Below are 22,291 nucleotides of genomic sequence, written 5' to 3'. Positions count from 1 at the left end.
ATCAGAGAAGATTGCCAACCACGGATTCGAACAGCTCATGCATGTGAGTTTTTCTTTCTTTTTTTTTCTTTTTTTTTACTTCGATGAATGACCGATCTGAATCTTTGTTTTGCAAGTCCTGTCGACTTTAAGGTCGTGTATGAGAACATGGCCTACTTGTTGAAAAATAAAGAAGCCATAGATGCCAATCTGATCATTCTCCAGGAAGAGAAGAAAAATGAGTTCGAACTCATTGCGGGACTCAAACATCAACTAGAAAAAAGGTTGAAGGCACTGAAGGAGAAAAATCAAAACCTACTAGATCTTCAGCGAAAGGTCAATGAAAAGGAGAAAAAGATTTTTGATCTGCATACTATCGTCGAGAGGAATAATGAACTGGAGCCGAGGTTTAGAGAAGTAGAGAAGGCCAATGAGGTTCATGAGAAGGCCATAAAGGCCTTGAAGAGACAAATTAAGGAGTAGGACAAGATGGCTAAGGTGGTGGAGATATACAAAGCCTCCAAAGAGTTCGAGGATGAAGCATCCGAGAACTCCGAGGGCACATATGATTACACCTTCAGTTAGTGCCACAATCTAATCAAAAAATTGTAGCCCCAAGTAGATATCTTCAAGGTCACTCCAAAGGTGGCAGTCGAGATGGGCGTAAAGGGAGATCTTGAGTCGCCCCCTAAAGCGATAGAAGAGCCAGCAAAAAAATCTAGTCAGTCTCCTACCGAGGTGAATATAACTGGAACCATCACCACGGAGCCTATATCTATGGTGCCTCCAATAAAGATTGAAGTCTTTGAGACTGACAAGAAATCGGAGTCCACTCCAGCCGTAGAGCCTGCTACCGTCGATACTATTGGAAGCCAAAGCAAGCCAAAAAAGAACCAACCAAAGAGAGCTCCGATGCACTGGTGATCATCCAGTAAATTTTTTTTTTCTTCTCATAATGTATTGACTTGATATAGGTCCTCTTCTTTTGTTCTTTTTTCTTCCATTTTGAAACATGTAAACCCGATGCGGTTTCCCGCTTCTATACTTTCTTTGCATATCAATGCAAGAAATATTTTTCCAAATGTCATGATTTAATTCATGCATTCTAATAAATTTCATTACTTGCCAGGATAAAATAACCACACATATCTTTATAATTCGACAGAATCAAAAATTGATAACTTTAAATTCATCCATCATCAATTAATTGAAAATCAAGGTTCGGACGTACCTTTATTTGTACGATCTTGAACGGAGCAAGTTTGAGATTCGATCCAAAGATCGATATTTTCAAGAGAATCCAAAGACAGTCTCACTCTAGAGATCAATATAGTATCATATCGGTTCAAAACCGACATAAGATCCTCTCAGTCTTATATTCAGAATAAGACTTGTTGGTTGATGGGGGGATCAAGCCCTTTGGGGTTTTATCGGACTAGGATCCGGATTAACATGTATACCCTTCGGAACTTTATCAGACTAAAATCTAGATTAATATGTATGCCCTTTGGGCTTTATCGGATTAGAATCTGGATTAACATGTATACCTTTTGGGGCTTTACTAGACTGGAATTCAGATTAACATGTATGCCCTTTGGGGCTTTATCGAACTGAAATCTAGATTAACATGCATGCTCTTCGGAGCTTTATCGGATCGAAATTTAGATTAATATGTATGCCCTTCAGGACTTTACCGGACTGGAATCCAGATTAATGTGTATGCCCTTTGAAATTTATCGAACTGAAATTTGGATTGATATGTATGCCCTCCGAGGCTTTACCAGACTAGAATCCAATTAATGTGTATACCCTTCAAGACTTTATCGGATCAAAATTCAGATTAATGTGTATGCCCTTTGGGGTCTTACCGGACTGAAATTAGAATTTCGATAAAAAAAAAAACATGACATATGAGAAAGGACTCGTTAGAATATTTTTATTGATAATATTTTTTGAGATTTTTAGAATTTCAAGTACGAAGAATAACAGACCCATCTAAATTCTCAATTCTATAAGCCCCTGGGTGAACTATATCAGTGATCCAATAGGGTCCTTTCCAATTGGGAGCTAGTTTACCTTGTTCAGTGGGTTTTGAGACTTTAGTTCATCTCAAGATGAGGTCATCCTTCTGAAATAACTTTGATTTTGCACAGACATTATAATACTTGACAATTCTCTGCTTATAGGTCGCCATTCTGATATGGGCTTGTTCTCTCACTTCATCAAGAAAATCCAAGTCGATCCTCAATCGATCAGAATTGATTATCTCATGAAAATTTTTGACTCTATCAGATAATAGGCCAATCTCATTGAAAATTATCGCTTCAGTCCTATAGGTGAGTCTGAAAGAAGTCTCTCCTGTCGAAATCCAATACATGGTTCAGTATGCCTATAGTACACTCTACAGCTTTTCAGCTCACAATCCTTTTGCATCAGTGAGCTTTATTTTTAAATCTTGAATGATAGTTCTATTGGTTACTTCAACCTCACCATTTGACTATGGATATCCAACTGAAGTGAGTTGATGATCAATATAAAACTTGAAGCAGAATTCATTGAACTTGAGGTTGTCAAACTGCCGACCATTATTAGTGATGATGATCCGAGATAAATCAAATCGACATATTATAGATTTTTAGACAAAATCTTACATCTTTGTCTCTGTGATCTAGGCTAAAGGTTCCACCTCTATCCATTTCATAAAATAATCAATGGCTACCATCAGAAATTTTTTTTGGCTTGCCGCTACTAGGAAAGATCCCAGTATATCCATCCTCCAAATTGCAAAGGACTAAGGGACGGTAATAGAAATAAGCTTAGCAGTAGATTGATGTTGGATATTAGCATACTTTTGATATTGGTCACACTTGTTGACGAGATCAGCTGCATCTTTTTAAATAGTCAACCAGTAGTAATCTTATTAGATTACTTTATAAGCAAGTGGCCTATCCTCCAAATGATTTTTACATATCTCCTCATGTATTTCTCAAAGTACGTAGTTAGCTTCATATGGTGTCAAGCATCGAAGTAGAGGAAGAGAATAAGACTTTTTATATAAGTGGCCTTCTTAAAGAATATACCATGGAGCTTATCTTCTAATGCTTGTAGCTTTGGTTGGGTCATTAGGTAGAACTCCTTTAGATATGTAATTTATGAGGAGATCAATCTAACTCGACCTATGATTGATCTTAAATATAAAGAGCACCTCAATACTAAGCCTGTCCAATAGTTCAATCAGTACCTTCTGATTCAGTTCGAAAAAATCTGAAGTGGCAAGGTGGGATAGAGCATCGATCGGGATATTTTTCGATCTAGAAATCTGGAGTACTTCAAACTCTTTAAAATTTTCAGATAGCTTTTTGACATTCTGTAAGTAACGGACTATCGTGAAATTCTTGACTCCAAATTGACCTTGGACTTAACCGATGACAAGTTGTGAATCTGTAAACACCTTTAATTTTTTGACTCTGAGCTCTTTTGCTATTCTAAGACCCGCCATTAGGGCTTCATATTTAGCACTATTATTGAAAGTGTTAAAATTGAACCTCAGAGCCTGCTCAGTCACGAGCCCTTCAGGACCAGTCAAAATCAAACTAACGTCACTTTCCTGAGAATTTGAGGCTTCATCCACATGTAGAATCCAGAATGAATCATCACTTTTAGGACTTGTCGGAATTGATCCATCATCTGGAATAGTGCATTCTGCATTAAAATCAACTAGTATCTGGCCTTTAAGTGTAGTTCGAGGTCGGTTGTAGATATCAAATTCACTGAATTTAATAGCTCATTTGGCGATCCAACCTAAAGTATCAACCCTTTGTAATATTGATCTGAGCAGTTGATCCGTCAATACTTAATAGTATAAGCTTAAAAGTAAGGCTTGAGTCTCTGGGCTACCATGATCAAAGTATATATCATCTTTTCGATCTTTTTATACTAGATCTCTACATCTCGTAGCAATTTGCTAGTATAGTAGATAAGTCTTTGAATGTCTATTTCTTTCTGGATAAGAACTGAGCTGACTGCATAAGGTGAAATAAAAATATAGATGTATAATTCTTCACCTTCGAATGGCTTAGAAAGAAGAAGTAGAGAGCCAAAATATTTCTTAAGATCCTCAAAATCAGTCTGACATTCTTCTGTCCAGCTAAAATTTTTGATATTTCTTAATATTTTGAAAAAAAAAGATATTTTTCGGCTAACCTGAAAATAAATCGACTGAGGGCTATCACTCGTCCGGTGAGCTACTGGATTTCTTTAATAGAGGTCGGACACTTCATTTATAATAATGCTCTAATCTTTTCAGGATTAGCTTCTATTCTCCTTTGATTAATGAGAAAGTCAAGAAATTTATCTGAGCCAACTCTAAAGGCATATTTATTAGGATTGACCTTCATCTGGTGCCTTCTAAGTTCTCCAAATACTTTCTTCAAGTCAGTAATATATTGATCTTCTTCAGTGCTCTTTACTATCATATCATCAATATAGACCTTCATATTTCGATCAATTTATTGCTTGAAAACTTTAGTGACGAGGTATTGAAATGTAGCACCTATATTTTTAAGACCAAAAGGTATCATTTTGTAACAATACAAACCTCTTTCAGTGACAAAAGCAGTATTTTGTTCATCTTCTAGAGCCATTTGGATCCGATTATAGTCCGAGAAAGCATTTATAAAGCTGAGGAGCTTGTGACTGGAGGTAGCATCTACGAGCTGATCAATTCTTGATAAAAAAAATTATTCTTCAAATAAATTTTATTGAGATCTTTATAGTCGATGTATATCCTCCGTTTGCCATTGGCCTTCTTGACCATAACAACATTGGCTATCCATTTCAGATAATGAGCTTTTCTGATGAATCTTACTTTTGAAAGCTGGTCAACTTCATCATCGATGGCTTTTTGCCTTTTCGGGGTGAAACTTCTTTTCTTCTACTGAATTGGCTTGAAATTTGGATCCATAATTAGTTTATGACTGATAACATCTGTAAGGATGCCAGATATATCAGAAGTTGACCAAGCAAAGACGTCAACATTTGGTCATAAAAATTTGATCATTCTCTCTCTTAAACCAGGCTTAAGGTTTACATCGATCTGGATCGTTTTTTTTGGATCATCTCCTAAAGAAATGGCTTTAAGCTTTTCTATCAGTTTACCTCAGATTCTTCTAACCTCATCTAATGTATCAGATATGTCAACTGGTACAGTTTTCGTTGGTTGATTTATTTTAGTAAAAATCATAAAATACTATTGAACCACCGTCTGATCGTCACATATTTCACCAACACCCTCTTTAGTCAAAAAATGCACCAGCAGATAGTAAGTAGAGACAATGGCTTTGAGAGCATTGAGATCAGGTCGGTCGAGGATAGCATTATAAGCAGATGGGACTCTGACTACCAAAAAAATGAGCTGCACCATTAACTGCCTTGATTCCTATTCCGCTGTAACTGATAGAGTAATTTTCTTTCAGCTGCCATCAGATTTTCTGAGAATCCAATGAGAAGAGTATCGATCCACCTGAGTTGTTCGATCAGATTCATTTTTGAGAAAGCATCATAGAACAATACATCAGCAGAGCTTTCATTATCAACAAGAACTCTTTTTACATCATATTTTGCTATCATCATAGAGACGACGACAGCATCATTATGAGGGGTATGGATCCCTTTTACATCATTTTCAAAAAGAGAAATAACATCTTTAGTTCTCTGCCTCATGGGAAGCGGGTCATCAGTGCCAGGTAAGATGCCGGATATTATATTGATAACACCAACAGTTGGTCGGTTGTGATCATCAAAATTTCTTCTGCTGGAGACCTGTATTCCTTAGTTATGGCTGTTCTAATATATTTGCCGAGGTAACCTCGATGCACCAAGATTTCTATCTCATCTCGCAGCTGCCTACATTCCTCGATATTATGACTATGATCTCCATGGAAGCGGCAATACTTCTGCTTGTCTCTCTTCTTTGGAGGGGCCTTCAATGGACTAGGCATTCGAAGATATCTCTTCCCTTCAATTTTTATCAGAATCTAAGCTCGAGAAGTGGACAGAGGGGCATAAGAATTAAAGCACCGAGGTGGGCTTCTTGACTTCATATTTTTTTGAGATCGATTTAAATTTTCAGTCTGCTCATCATTCTTCCTTGATCATTTTTTTTTATTTTTATCCTTCTTTGCCTACCTTAAGATAGCCTCCTCCTCCTCGGCCTGGACGTACTTATACATCCGATCAAGCATCTCGTCATAGAAATTCAAAAAATTCTTATTCAAAGAAAAAAATCAGACAGTTGCTCCAAAGTTCCTCTTCAAAGCAGACATGGCAATAGATTCATTAAATTTTTTACTTTCAGGATGACCGCATTGAAATGAGCCACATACTTCTAGAGATCTTCTCCTTCCTACTGCTGAACAAAGAAAAGACTATCCACATGCCTCAAATGAGGTCTGTTAGTATTAAAATAAGTGATGAACAGTCTCCCAAGCAACTCAAAAGAAGAGGTGGATCCTTGTGAGAATCTAAAAAATCACACCCTTGCCACTTTCTTGAGGGTTGCAGGAAAAATAATGCACAATGGGCCATCAGAAGTCTTTTGTAAAGCCATGAGGGTCCTGCAATCTTTGATATGATCCATCAGATCAATAGAGCCATCAAAAGACTCGATGGTGGGCATCTTAAACCGTTCGAAATTGGTTCATTTAAAATTTTATGAGAGAATGGAGATTGAAGATTGAAACTATCTTTATTCTGAGATCAACCTCCTACCTAAAGCTCCATCGATCATCTTTCAAGATCCAAGATCTTATGCTCCAGATCGTCTCCTCTTTGAACTTTCAAAATACTAAGGCAAATTCGTTGTCAGCCTCATCAATTTGGTGTTCATCTTGATCGGCGGATTGAGGGCAGTGCTGGGATGAAGCATTTGGGATAGGAGCTTTTTTCGATGATTGTTCCTTCTTTTGAAACTGTTGAACAGCTGCTGTCAGGATTTGAACTTGCTAAACAAGGAGGCTGAATTATTGAGGATCAACAATAATTGGATACTGTGGTGGCACCTTAAATGCTCTTTCTTTTGGAGCAAAGAGAGAGGGGTGCTGAGCTCATGCTTTAACCATCTTTTTCACAAAAAAAATCAGGGCCCTTCCTCTAATACCCATCTGTTGCTGCAAGACTCAAAATTTGGAGTAGAGTAGATCGACAGGGTTGAGATTAGGTTGGAGCGATCCTTGCAATCTGACAAAAACTCTTTCAATCTGCAAAACCAGTCAAGAAATTGAACGGAGATCCTCCGGCCTATGACCCTCCAATGCTTAAGTCAGTTTGAGCCTTGAGAACATAAGTGGAAAAGAGTAGAAGAGCAAGAGAGATTGAGTGGAATTGAAAAAAGACTAGGTGGAAGCCAAGAGTCTGGCTTAATTTCTTACCAGCAGAGTGTCTTCTAGTTTCAGAAAGTAAAATTTATCGATGGAAGATCCCTGACCCTTTATTTATAGAGAGATTGAGGAGACCGTTCTAGAGTTTGTTAGACCATTAAAGGAGTCTGTTAGATAGTTAGAGAGCCACCTGTAAGTGAGCTAGCGAGCAGCTATATATATGAGCTGGACATGAGATCGTGTCCAGCTGTGGCTTGGTCGAGGAAACCACTGCAGACGTTCACAGAACAATTAAGTCTGTCACTATAATAGTTTACCTCGATAGATGATCGGGGTGAAATAGAGATATCATAACATTTATCCTAGATGAGGTACTCAAATTGAGGTCGATAAATATCCGATCTGATCATTTCTTTGCTAGCGAGACGTCATTCAAACAGAATGCAAAGACATTCTTTATTCAGATCGATATAATACCGAGCTGAATCTGCTAATTGGTAAATTAGTCCATTGAGATCTGATACTTTCAAATTGACATCTCTTTGATCTCATACGATGATGTCACATATCTTGAGGCTGGTTTAATACATCAATATTATAAAAGCCTCTAAACTTTTTTAGATAAATTCTTTGTCATTGTCTATAAATGGTATGTATTTGTCAAAAAATTTTTTTGCCATCAAGAAATTATTCTATTACTGTATATCAAATAAAACTTAGACCCAATCTTTTGCTGATGAAAAATTATTTGTTGTTATTAAAAAAAATTTGTGGCAAGAAAAGTCATCATGAAGGTGATAATTTTTTGTGACAAGCAAATTTTTGTGCCTATAAATATCTACAATAATTTTTTTTATTGTTATATAAATATAAATATATAAAGTAATTTGTGTACAAAGACAAACCAATTTATTAAGTCCATCCGATCAACAATTTAAAAAAAAAAAAACCTCTTCTTCTTGAACGTAAATATTGGGAAAAATATAAAATTTATGATTTCAGACGTTTCCAACTATTGGTTTTAATTTAAAATTTGTTAGCATCCAATTGAGGAATTTGAATTGTCACTTGCAACCTATAAGAGTTCGGTGATTATTTATCATATCGTGGTAGGAATATTAATTATGTTAAGACAAAAAACACTAATAGTCATTAAATGCAAACATGGGACTATTGGGGCCAAAAGAGTCAAGTCAATCAGTCACACTTGGTTTAAAATATGCATAATTACTAATGATTAACTTTCTAATTTAAATATTAAAAGTTGAAAATTTTTAACAATAATTTATATTTCATAGATAAAGAGGTATTTATTGATATCCAAAATTTCACATTGTTAAGAAAAACTGGGACTATAAATGTTCAATTATTTTTTACAAAAATAAAAAGCTACAAATAATATGTTTTCGCTATTCATTTACATACTTCTGCAAGAACTCACCTGATCTAAGAAATAGGTTTCATGATGTAAATTGAGAGAGCATCAGATTCTTTTACATTTGTAAATAAATTCAACAAAACCTATTTTTAGAATAGATATATTTTATTATAGCAATATTATAAGTTAATTATTTATCTTAATTATTAAGAGGCTAAATCTACATTAAGGTTGGGTCAGATTGATCCGATCTGATCTGATCCATTTAGATTTGATCTGATCTACATTAAAAGATCTATAGAGCTAGATCGGATTTTAAAATTGAATCTATTCTACTTTTTGGATTAGAACTAGATTTACTAAATTCATATCCGATTCGATTCACTTAATTTTATAAGATGTTTTAGATTTTATGCTTAATGATCTAATTTAATTTAATCTTAGTATTGAGCTCAGCTTTCACATTCCTATTTTTATCGTTACCTCTCCTTGTTGTCAAAAAAAAAAAAAAAAAAAAAAAAAGCTAAATAAAGACTTGAAAATAATAAAATATTATTATATTTTTAATATTTTATTTTTTATCATAATGAAACTGTTCGATCAATCAATAGCAATGATTTATTCTTTACAAGCCTTCTATAAATCATTTTTGAAAACCTTTTGATGGGACTCAAATTTATTGAATTTTACAGCATTTGTCGTTCTGACTGTAGGATATCGAGCTACATACAGTGAAATTGTCAAAAATAACTAGCTTTTGATAATGACTTTGAGGACCAACAACTTATGTAGGCAAACGATACTCAAAAGTTTCAATCAAAGCGGCAAAGATGACTAGATGCTTGCTTTTGCTTCTTGGCCAGGAGCTTGGCTACATTTGATTGAACTATTAATTATACAAATATTGTGAAGATACCAAATACAACTAATTACAATAGTGTTGTCAGTTATTCAATATTAAAATATAAAACTTTGCTTACATGATTTCCATCTACAAATGGCTGCCGTAGTAGATTTGCAATAAAAGTTACAAATTAAAATTGGATAGAGGAAGTGAGAAAGAAGACATTTAGAAAAGAATCTTGTCTCAATTAAATAAAAAAATTAAAAAGAAAGAAAAAAAATGAAATTTAGTTAAAAAAGTAGATGGGATTATAGATCCTCAACATAGTTAAGAAATGGGTGCTGCAGCATTTTGAGATTATATACTCAGATCTGATTCGGATCCGATCCAAACCCAAATCAGATCTGAATAATCTATTAGGACAAAATTTTTGTCCACGGACCCAATCCAACTTGATCTTCTATTAGGTTGAGCCTAGGTCTAACATTAGTATCTGATTAAAGGACAGAGTTGGGTCGAGGTCACTCATGATTCGATCTGATCCAATCCAAATGCATCCCTAATCTACGCTCAATCTATCTATTCTTTAAGGAAGAGAATTGGAGTTTATTATAAAATATATTTTAAGGGGGGAGAATTGTCCTGAGTCAATGAAACCAACCATTCCGGTTGGGACCATAAGGAACTGGTCATGCGTATGATTGAGGCTCAATTTGATGGGTCTCCAAAATGAATTTAATATGATAATGATTTTTGTGACAATATATGTCAGCAAAAGTAAGTGCTTCTGCCGTAGTATCTATTGTCACCAAATAATAAAGCATTATTACCATTGTTGATATTAAATGTCATTATATATATATATATATATATAACAACCTTCCAATGACATCATTATGTCATTATAAAAACTTATAGCTACGGAATCATATGTAACAACCAAAATCTTGTCGTGAAAATATTTGCGGCAAGATTTTAATATACTGACTTTTGTTGTAGAATTTGTAGACCATATAATTCTAGCCAATCACGAACCTTCAATTTATTGGGAATGTGCAAGAAAATGATTCTCTTGTCAGGACCAAGGGATATAAGAAAATGCCATGCACATTGTCAATAGCAATCACTCATTCCAATAGGCTCCAATTATTAAGCACCCACCTTGGTGCACTTTTGTATGAACAAATGGCTGTATTTATCGATATACACAGCCACATGGTGCACACCATATAGGATATAATTTCTCCTTGAGACATTCAACTTAAGCCGAAAAGATATGCAATAAAAGCTCAAGAGTTGCCCACTAAGAAAGTGATAATGTTTATCCAATCCCAGGAGATGGGAAAGTGATAATGTTTATCCAATCCAAAGTGATGATATCTTGTCTTTCCCTTCCAACAAGTGTTCTTTCAGGCAGTCGGCATGCCGTCCATTAGATGGCACTCCATATTTATTGCCATGGACGAAATTGCACAGCTTTAAGTAGCCATGCAGACAGAGGTGAGTCCAGAAGCCAGGTTTCTAATGGACCCTACTCCATATATACAAGAGTCAAGAGACTCAGAACTCCACTTTTTAGTAAAGAAAAAGAGACGTTTTGTTTCAGGTGCTGGCTGGCATTATATGCCCATCATGGAAAGAGTGGTTGCATCACCTACTGCCCGCCATCCTCATGAATTCATTATGTGGACAAATGGGGATGACAACCTAAAATGCCCCCTTCCCTCCGTTTAATTTTGGTGACTGCCAAGTGCCCCATTTCATCATCCAAAACAACCAACTTCAAATTGCACAAGCCTATCATTCTCCAATTCATGCAGTAAGTTATTATGAGTTTGGCACTTGGTGACTTATTTGAGTTCGCATGCTACCTTCGCCATCTTTCATGTTCTCCATATTTTCTAATAAATCTTACCCATCCTCTTCTCAAAAAGAGAATAGTACCATATGATTGCTCTGGATGTCATGGAATATTTGATCTGTGGAAGGAAACTAATTCTGTATTTGATTGAGGTTACGAGAAAAAAGATAGGTGTGATTGAAAAGATAGATGGTCTTCATCCACCGTTTGATTAAAAAAATTTAGAAAGAATAGATAAATAGAAGATATTGGCTATCCACTCTGGCCCATAAATTTATATCCTTCCAAATTAGAAAAATACAAAAATGGATGGAGTATGTAAGGATGGATTTTTGCATTAACAAAATTAACCCTTGTTAATTTTTTTTGACAAAACTATAATACCTATTTATTTTCATTCATATTATTTATACATATTTTTATTTTATCTACAGTATTAATCCTATACTATTAAATTTTATTATTAATTATTTTAACTTTAGTAAATAATTTTCATAATTTTAATTAAATAATTTTAATTATCTTCTATTTTTATATTTATATTTAATATTTCAAATTAATTATTATTATAAAATTAATTAACTGTTTAAATTAAATTATAGATTAATTAGTTATTTATATAATTAATATATATTAATTCATAAATAATTAATTTATAAGATTATTTAATTAAATTAAATTTAAATTAAATATTTGTATAATTTTTTTAGGTAATTATAAATTATCAAGATTATAAGTTTGTACGTTGCTTACTTCTTTAGTATAAATAAGTATTATAAATCAATAATAATAATATTTTTTTTATCACATAATAATTTAGTAAAAATATTATATAAATATCATCTATTTTTCTTTCATTCCTTCTATATCAAATAAAGGAAGAAATTATTTTTATCAATCTTCCATATTTCATCAAACACATGAGGGAATGGATGGAAGATCTATCCCTTCTCTCTCTCATCTATCGTTCCTCTTCCATCTATTCTCTCCTTTTCCATCTTTCTTCCTCTATCCATCCTTCTTCCAATCTATTCTTCGTACCAAACAAAGGATAAGAGCCTAAGCAAATAAGTTTGGGAATTGGCATATCTAAATTACTGCTTATTTTAATGTGAGAATGTTGATGATTTGAATTGCCCGTTTGGTATCTTTTCTTAATTTAAATCATTTGCACACCTAGGCACCTTGTTGGTCTCATTTTACCTCGCTTCCTCACATTTGCTAACCACTTCAATAAAATGATTCATCTTACTCGGCAATTCTTTGTTTTCGTTACCCACCACTGATCTTGAATTAGATTTTGCTTGTGAGCCCATCCATCATCATCATAGAATTTGCGGTTGGAATTCAGTGCTATAGACTGGATGGCATTATGCATTTATTTCTGAGAAGTAATTCTTTGTGCAATAATATAGGAAGGGATTATTCATGCCTCATAGTCATGTTCATCATAAAAAATGGGACAACATGCTTCAGGAATGTCCTAGAGGCATCCATTAACATGATACTTAAATTCCTAATGATAGATATCATTGGAAGAAGTATGACAAAGGTTAATAGTGAGCCATTGGGAAGCTTTAACATCAAGGCCATCCATGGCTACTACTGCAATTAGCTATAACCGGGTGAATTCATGTGTACTTATGAGGATGAGAATTTTCTTATGACCATGCATGGTACTAGGTGACCATAAGAACCAACCTAAATAGAATAGGTGGACCTCTCAATTCAAATGAGTCATGAAAGGTCCTTTCCAACCTTCCTAGGAGGTTGGTGAGGTGGTCCTAAAATACATGCGATATGTAAGCATGGATGGATCCAAAAACATGCCACCTAAAGTAAATCATTACACCATAACTGGTCAGCTACGACTGCTTGAACCACCTTGGCCATGTGACAACAACCACAAGAGGAGAAGGAAACAAAAATCTGAAAATTTTCCAGCAATATGATCAATATTTCTAATTTATGGTTACCTTTTCCATCTTTCGGAACCTTTATAATGGAAACTTCAAATATATGAAATTTCTTGATAGCATATTTTGGGGTGCTCATCTGAATCACTACTAGGATGGTCCACTGAAGAATAAAACAGAAACCTACCTACAGCTCATGGATAATGATAGAAGCATTTGTACAAGTTTAGCTGCTCACTATTAATCTCGGCCTAACCCACCAAGAATCTTAAGTCAAGACCATGCATGATTTCTATGAAAATGATTAGGTGCGTGATTAGATGTGTGCCAAAAAAGATCACCTGGGTGCATAGTTTCTAGCTAGACTGGGACTCTTGAATGTAATATTGATTATTGAATAAAGGATTGATTGGCTAAGGGCAAGTCACATTATTAGGACTCCCTCAAGCCACACTTATTGCTGCTCTTTTATAGGAGTGGTGAATGTCTTTTAACTAAAAATCAACTTAAAGCCAGTGAGAATTAATTTGAAAATTATAAAATCTTATCCTTTCTACTTCCCGGTAGGAATCTAGTTCAGGTTAGAAGAGATTTATGCTAATTCAACACAAACTTATCCGGCCGAATCTAACTCGCTACCAAAAAAAAAAAAAAAAATTATTAATTAAATTTAAAGCATGTGGTCCAAACACCAAACTAATTGGATGACTATACAGCTAAAATTGATCGTCCATGCCAAAATGAATCGACTTCCATTCATTTAATTCGATCCATTTACAGCTCTAACTATTTGTTTCCGAGATCCAAAATAAATAGCAACCTCTTTTCTGTTATTGGCTTTGGACCCCACACCACAACCTTCTGGTTTCACACGTGTGGGTCTGCAACGGGAAGAGGTGAACACGTGCGACAGATCGTTTTTAAAAGTTGTGAACAATGTACAAAGGGAAATTTTGACCGGTGGAACGGTGGCTGTCTTTTCAACTGAATGTAAATGTTAGATCCTTGAGGGGCAAAACGGTCAGGCGAGAAATGTCCGGGAATGGTGGCCGCCTGGGGGACTGAACCGGGCCATGGGAACCCGACCGGGTCCGGGTTAAGCGGAGAAGGCAGGAATTAATTGCAATGATTGACCCGGGCATGAGGGGGGGCTAATTTAATACTTAAGAACCCCTCAAGTGTTAATACTAATACCCAACAAGTACATGATAAATTAATGATGCTCTCCATTTGATTAACCTTTGTTGCTTCCAATTCACTCTGACTTTTTAACCCCACTGACCATTTCTTCCTTTGACTCCAATGATTGCAAGAGATAAAAATTTCAAAAGTTTCCCATATTTCACCTTGATTTTTGAAAAATAATATTTATTAATAATATTTTTTTGCCAACATATTAATAATAGTTTAAGTGGCAGATAGAACGGGATGAATGTACTGTATTAGTTACTTTATATTAAATTAGGTTATTCTATGAGGTAGAGTAGGGGGTGGGAGAGAAGGGGGATTGGTGGAAGCCCACCACCACTCAAATCAAATATATGTATTTTACCTTCACTAGCATGTGACTATCAACAGAAATCCAAAGGCACTGGGGATAGAATAGCATTAAGAGCACTATTAGACAACTATACATAAAGGACTCTCGTTTGGTGACAACATCCTATAACCTCTTACAAATGCTCGTAAATTTCTTTCAACTTTACTTTTAAATATTTCTTATCTTGCTCATTTCTTCTCCATCAAGATAAAGTATAAAAGAAAAATAATTCATCTACTAATATAATGTGAACGTTAGAAGCATCTTGACTTCTCGAGTTTGATTCCGTCGTAGAGCTTAGTCCACAAACCTCTCTATTTTCCTACTAATTTAACCATTGCCATACCCAATCTCCAATCCCAAATACGAACATGTAAATTTTCTATACCAATATTTTTAAATATTTTTTTATAACTATAAGTATAGATCGACTAAGAATTATAGTTCATTGTAATCATCATGGTTATAACTTCTATGGAGAAGAATTAACGAATGTCTTGTTTTGCACTTCATAGTCATATATTTTACATGATTGCTAGAAAAAAATATCCGATAAAGCCCCATTACTCTTCTTTAACATTTTCATAAAAATACATGAAGCATTGTTTTGCACTTGGACATGACCTTCTTTCAAAGTATTCTTTCACAAAAATATTTTACAAATTACCATTTAAGTCTTATAGATGTTTAATTCTTAGCCAAATTAAATCAATTGCTTTACTAGAATGACTATTAAAATGCTTTAATCATTACCTTGTACTCATTTGAGTTAAGATCTTGATATTTTCAACTTAAATATCCAATCAAAATTTTCAATATAGTAGAAGAGTCAATTTTGCAAAATCATACTAATAAACTTTTCAAATTTGTGATCTAAAGAACTCTTTACATGATTAAACCAAATTTTTTATGTTCATAAATTTCCATACGGCAAAGTAAATTGAGTTTCCTAAATTTAAAAGAAAAATTAGAGTTATCTCCTATATGAAGAATATCAGACAATAATTAAGTGAAGATCATGATAAATTAATATCTACATTGACCTATAAATTTTGTTCATACTAATTAATATCTCAAAGCTAACTCTTGCTTTTGGGAATAAAACTTATTTCTGAAAAAAAATTATTACATTGTTAGAACACCATTTTTTGCATTGCACTTACAAAGTTCATATATAAAATAATAACATAAAAAATTTCACTTGACTAGAGAGCCTTCTCTTTGCAACATTGGCTGAAAAAAGATAAAACTTAATTAGAAGTCATAAAATTTTTATATACAAATAATTGATTTATTTTTTTGGTATAGCCATTCCAATGTCATGCTCAGTAAAAATAATTCTTGAGCATGGCTTATACTTGAAGGCAACAAAAATGATGGAACAAACCCCACATGCTATTCATAAAAATCATATCTTCATCCATTAAATAGACTCCTATTCAATACTATTTAATCTCCTATAGATGGTATGCAAGATCCAGAACCTTTGTTAATGGTAGGTAAACTAAAATTTGAAAAATCTGAAAATTAAATCAGCCCAAAATCTTATTTATTTTAACCAAAGTGTTGAAACCTAAAAATCACTTGTGATCGTATTTTTATGTTTTCAAAAATTTTTCTTTTTAACCTTCTGTCGTTCACTCTCCACTTCGTTTTCATAGCTGTGGAAAGAAAACTTAAAACCCCACCACCTCTCTCCCTACCCCTCCACTCCCTCTTCTCACCCTCTTTTCTCCTCATCCCACCCTTTTCAAAGCCCCCTCTCTCTTTCCCCCTTTTTTTCTTCCCTTCCCTTCTCTCTCTGCAACAAAGCTGAGCTAATTCCCATAAGGGTTTCCAGCAGTAGGGGGGACACGGCTCTCTTTGACGTCCCAGGCCCGGCATCTCCTCACCGCCGATCGCGGTGACACCACCTCTCTCTCTCTCTCTCTCTCTCTCTCTCTACCTCCCTCCTTGCCATTATCTATAAATATATATATATATATATATATATAAAGGTCAACAACTCCCTGTCCTCTCCTCTCTGTGTTCCACCACCACCCCTCCTCCCTTCTTCAAATCCCCCCACCCCCCCTCTTCCCCACCTCCCCCCTTCCCTCTCCCTCTCTCTCTCTCTCTCACCTCTCTTTCTTCCCCAGTTTTCTCACAAAAATCCCACCTTTATCTATTTTTCGTGCTCTTTTCCTCTTTTACGAGCCTTAGCAATGGAAAAGGAGGGATTTTTCACCACCACACCTGCTCTAAATTGGCAAGCCGGCGAAACCAGGCTGCCGCCGCCGCCGGAGATGACCTCCGTCCCCGCTGCGGACTGCTTCCTCAACCTCAACTGGGACCAGACGATCGAGCAGAGCACCCACTTCGACTCGGCTCTCTCCTCCCTCGTGTCGTCGCCGTCCTCCAACCCCCACACCGCTGCCGCCAACGACAGCGTCGTCATCCGGGAGCTCATCGGCCGCCTCGGCAGCATCTGCAGCTCCGGCGAGATCTCCCCGACTTCTCGCTACCATGGTGCCAACACCTCTTGTTATAGTACTCCCCTGAATTCCCCTCCCAAGCTCAATTTGTCCATGATGGAGGGCAGGGGAGGATTGCCGGTTTCCGGGAACATGGCGATGCCCACCGCCCAACTATCACCATTCGCTGCCGACCCAGGTTTTGCCGAGCGGGCCGCGAGGTCATGCTTCGGAGGGAGGAGCTATGGCGGGCTTACCGGCCAATTCGGGCCGTCGGAGACCGGCAAGCTGTCAAGGGTCTCGAGCAGCCAGTCTCTGATGGGAGGTGGTTCTCAGATGGACATTTCAGAGAATGGTAAGGAGATTGCAATGCAGGAGAGAGCCCAATTGGAGATGGGAATGAGGTCTAAGTTAGGCGGTAGGATGTCGGGGTCTTCGATACTGGACAATGGAGAATTCGGCAGTGGGCAGGAGGAATCATCGGCATCCGATCGGATTGCAGCTGGTGGGGAAGCCTCCTTGAGGGGCAACAGTGAGAACAATGCAAGGAAACGGAAGGCACCTCCAAAGGGGAAAGGAAAGGAGGCACCTTTGCCCTCCTCTGGCACAAATCCTCCCAAGGTAGGCCAAAGTTAGCTCTTTGATTTTGTTTATTCTCTCAATTCAATATGTAATATTCACTCTTTCGGCATTATAAAGTTTGAGATTTTTCCAATTCCAGATGGCGGAGGAGGAGGATTCCAGTCCAAAGAGAAGTAAACCAGCTGAAACCAATGGAAGCGACAAAGATACAGCGGTTAAGCCCAAGGCCGAGCAAAATGGTAGTGCAATTTCTAGTGGTGATGCTGGTCAAAAACAGGGAAAGGAGAATAATGTCAAGGCCCCCGAGCCTCCGAAAGATTATATCCATGTCAGGGCTCGAAGAGGCCAAGCCACCGATAGCCACAGTCTTGCCGAAAGGGTAAGCAGAAAGTGCCAATCGCAACTGACAAGCATTCCTTTCAGTTTTGCAATTGTCTTGATCTCTCTTTTGTCAATGCCTTCTTTCATAATTTACCAGGTTAGAAGAGAGAAGATCAGTGAAAGGATGAAACTGCTCCAAGATCTAGTGCCAGGTTGCAATAAGGTAAAACTTTGTGCCAATGCTTGATGATCAGAAGCTCCAATTACCCATGAGCCTTTTACATATCTGTTTGATGAGCAGAGTGTAAGCTTGAAACTTTTGGAAATTGTAGGTAACTGGGAAAGCAGTTATGCTTGATGAGATTATAAACTATGTACAGTCATTGCAGCGCCAAGTTGAGGTATGCATGTAGAATGATCGATCATTTTCGAGATAACTCTCCGAGAAGACTGAAATTTAATCTGAATTTAAATTTCTGGTTTCAGTTCCTTTCGATGAAGCTGGCAACCGTGAATCCTAGGTTAGACTTCAATATGGAAAATCTCCTCCCAAAAGATGTAAGCTTTTGTGATCTTACCGGTTATCTTTCCAAATGCACCCATCCATCCATCTAATTTCTGTGTGCCTTAAATTGGATTGCCTTTGTGAATTTAGATGCATCAAGCGAGTGGGCCTATGCCGCCACCGCCGCTTTATCCATTAGACGCCACCAGCACAGCATTCTCATATGCTCACCAACCTCAGGGGACCTCTCTGCAGAGTGTTGTGACCAATGGCCTTGAGAACCAGTGCTCATTAGACCCATTGGACACCTCTCTGCATCGAAGTCTAAGCATGCAGCCACCTCCCCTCGATGGCTTTGGGGATGCCACCTCTCAGGTAATAGTCTCACTGCTGAATTAACATGGCATATATTCTGCTAGCAGAGAATAGCCATGAGGTTATCTGTAGACCAGAATAGATGACAAATTAATAAAAGGAATGTTGTTTCTTCAGCTTGGGACTTTCTGGGAGGATGACCTCCAGAGTGTTGTTCAGATGGGATTTGGGCAGGGCCAGGAGAATGCATTTTCCTCGCAGGGCTTCCATGGTAATTGAATTAGAAGACCACTTCTGTCAGGTTGTCAATCCATAATGGAGGAGGATTTTGGGGAGAAAACTGATAACCTGTGGATCCAAGTGCAGGAACAATTCCCACAAATCACATGAAGATTGAACTCTAATTCTCTGAATTCAGAGTAAGAGAGACCTTTGTATATATCGAGATGTTGGTTCGAGATGGCACAGGAAGCTTTGAACTAACAAACCATTAGGTCTGAGCGCAAAATTTGTGCAAAGATTTCTTTGACACCACTTGTAAGATTGTAACCGGTGAGTGCGAGAGCAAGAGGAAATTCGGTATTATGATGTTGTAATCTATTATCATGAGAATACTATTAGTTCTTAATTCATGATGTTCCTATCATTGTTCATTGCAATTCTCACATCGGCATCGGGTCCTCTGTGAGATGAATTTGGAGAGGTGTTGAAAGCTGAATCATCTCAAGCATACTGTTGCTCCCTTAATTTGTGGAAAATGAGTTGCTTTTTTCTGTAAACAGCTGTTGAGATGACACAACTGGTCTCTTTCAAGTCCTGGAGATGAATTGAAACATCCTACACCTTCTCCACTTTAATACTAACCAGTTGAGCTGGATCAGCTGCACTTATGCGGAATCTAAACACCTTGTCTTCCCTTTATACGTTACATGCCCTACCTAACACTGGAAATATACCTCCCAGCGACCCCATTCTTTATTCCGCGAAACACCAATGTAAGCTGTCCTCCAGTGATGGCAAGGTAGACAACCCTGTTATGAGAGGAATAGCATCAAACTGACCAGGTTGGCAAATTTGAGTTCGACAAGGATTGGTCGAGCAAAAAAACTTGTTTTAAAGTCCAATCTACTATAGCTTTACAGTTCACAGCAGAAGAAAAAAATGTTGGAACTGGATTCCAGAGTGGATTAGATTCCCTCAAGTATGGGGGCCGTTTCTCAGAAAGATCACAGTGACAAACCCAATATCCACACCCTTCTAGTGCCAACTCGGAGCACCAGAGTGCGGTGATTGATGGGATGGTACATCGAGCCCACCTGTCACCCACAGGATTCCCATGTACGCACCAATCCACGACTGCCACGGGAGACTGCTGCTCTTGGAGAGGAATGGAGTGGCGCTGCCCAAGAGTAGTTTGTCCCTCTTTTCTAATCTGTTTAGGAGGTGTTTTGGTTATATACAGTTGGGGACTGAGACGGAGAGAGATAGCTTTCATTCTAACTATTTGGTTGGAAGGAATTCTAATCCGATTCTGATTTCGGAGTGAAATGGAATTGATCCAATCTATCTAAAACTCAATCCCTATTCTTTCAAATTTTCATTCCGATTCTCATCATGAACTAAATGCTTTGAAAGGCTTGATCATTTCGATTCCGATTGCAATCCATTCTGATTCTGGTTCTAATTGCGAACCAAATACCCCCTTGGTTCTGATCATCAGTTAGTTTGTTATCACAAATGTTTGAAGGCTTGCATGTAAACAAATGCCTCAGGTGATGCTTTTGTTGTAAATACCATGAGGAGCTGAAGGCCATAGAAGGTTGCATGTCATTATCTTCTGCCACCTTCTAATTTAGGCCAGCATAATTTGGGTGTTTTCCTTTTGATTCTGAGGTCGACGCAGCTAATCATCACTGCATGTCCGCTTCTCTACTTTTACTTTTATAAAACTTAAGGATCATCTCCCCAGTCTCATCCTCAGCCAGAGCTCAATGCTTGGTTTGCATTTATGCTCGATACTTGTGGCTACTTTTATGGGAATTTCCTGCAAGAACTGGGACCGGCACCGCTGCAACTAGCTCTGGTAGACAAACCTTGAGCTTTCGGGTGAATACGGATGTTGAGGTGGTGGTCCAAAGTGATGGGAAAGGAAACAGTTAGGAGGAATTGAGATGAGTTTGTGGGGTAGACATGATGATTACCAGGCCCATTAACCAGAATTTCTGTAGTTCCCATCAGCTCCACATTGGTGATGTCCTCCCCTGCTTTCACCTCAACAAGCATTGCTTTTCACTCAGGCTGGTGGCAAAGCACAGGCTGTTAGGTATCATTGGTTTCACCAACCATCCTAATCAGCAAAACCTGCAATGCTACTTTCCAACTGCAAGTGCAGCACGAGCAGCTCAGATTTGCGAGCATATTTCCCTTATCAAAATAAGATCTTGGGACTGCTCATGTCGCTCTCCAACCTCCTTTGTTCCTGTAGTGTATGTGTTTTTTCCTCCTACACTAATTCAGCTTTTGGATGTATTACTGCTGATGTAGGGCCCATATTGTCTGCTTTAATTAAATGTATCGAGGCATAGCAATTAAATGTTGCGATCCAATTGCCTCCCTTTCCCCACAATAAAAGTGGGGGACTCACAGTTCCCTCTGCAAGCTTAAACTCTATGGTTTGAATCTTACCCCGGCCCAGAGTATTTTGATTCTCTGAGTTCATTCCCACGGTCCTCTGATGTCTCGGGTTTGGTCCACAATTACATTCATGGTGGGGGGGACAAGGCCATGAGACCTCTGTTTTATGGTCTCTTTGATACTATAGACTCTCCACAATCCAGTCCTTCCACAGGGAGTGTTCCAAATGCATTGTAGGTAGGATGTCTGCATTAGATTTCAAATCAGCAGAAGAAATGGGCATTGCCGCTGAACCACTTGAAGACTCGTCCCCCCCTTCTCCACACCATCTTCTTGACATCCAAAGCAACAAGGAAATGAGAGCAAGCTCGGGGAAAGAGCAAGCTAGCATCTTGTTCAGGCCATTGCTTTGTGTTAGCAAGTGGACACCTTCCATCAGTCTGTAGACCTTTTTCTAGGAGTTGTTAGAGCCTCCTAGTGTGACAGAAACGAGACTTTTGGATTGTACTACCTTGGATTAAATGAGATAAGAGTTAGTTACATATGGATTTCCCTTTTGGTAATTGAGCATGTTTTTTTTTTTTTTT

At 37.3% G+C, this 22,291-nt stretch overlaps 1 protein-coding gene across 1 annotated transcript; it reads left to right on the top strand.

The window, feature by feature from the left end:
* Positions 1–16,970: 16,970 nt before the first annotated feature.
* Positions 16,971–19,559, top strand: LOC105033952 (transcription factor bHLH62). Its single transcript, XM_029261454.2, has 7 exons — positions 16,971–17,968; positions 18,069–18,308; positions 18,408–18,473; positions 18,583–18,651; positions 18,737–18,808; positions 18,906–19,130; positions 19,248–19,559. Exons 1-7 carry the CDS (start codon positions 17,099–17,101, stop codon positions 19,347–19,349), a joined length of 1,644 nt encoding a protein of 547 aa, XP_029117287.1. The 5' UTR covers positions 16,971–17,098; the 3' UTR covers positions 19,350–19,559.
* Positions 19,560–22,291: the final 2,732 nt, after the last annotated feature.

Source organism: Elaeis guineensis, chromosome 9 (assembly GCF_000442705.2).
Source record: "Elaeis guineensis isolate ETL-2024a chromosome 9, EG11, whole genome shotgun sequence".
In the NCBI taxonomy this organism is placed as follows: domain Eukaryota; kingdom Viridiplantae; phylum Streptophyta; class Magnoliopsida; order Arecales; family Arecaceae; genus Elaeis; species Elaeis guineensis.
Note: the sequence above shows the minus strand (reverse complement) of the source record. Positions and strands in the feature narration are given on the sequence as shown.

What these genes read in the sequence shown, in the direction of transcription:
- LOC105033952 (XM_029261454.2), top strand. Translation starts at nt 17,099, where the DNA reads ATGGAAAAGGAGGGATTTTTCACCACCACACCTGCTCTAAATTGGCAA. An exon ending in AAAATCTCCTCCCAAAAGAT is followed by an intron (nt 18,809 to 18,905) that starts GTAAGCTTTTGT and finishes TTGTGAATTTAG; the next exon opens with ATGCATCAAGCGAGTGGGCC. An exon ending in TTGGGGATGCCACCTCTCAG is followed by an intron (nt 19,131 to 19,247) that starts GTAATAGTCTCA and finishes TTGTTTCTTCAG; the next exon opens with CTTGGGACTTTCTGGGAGGA.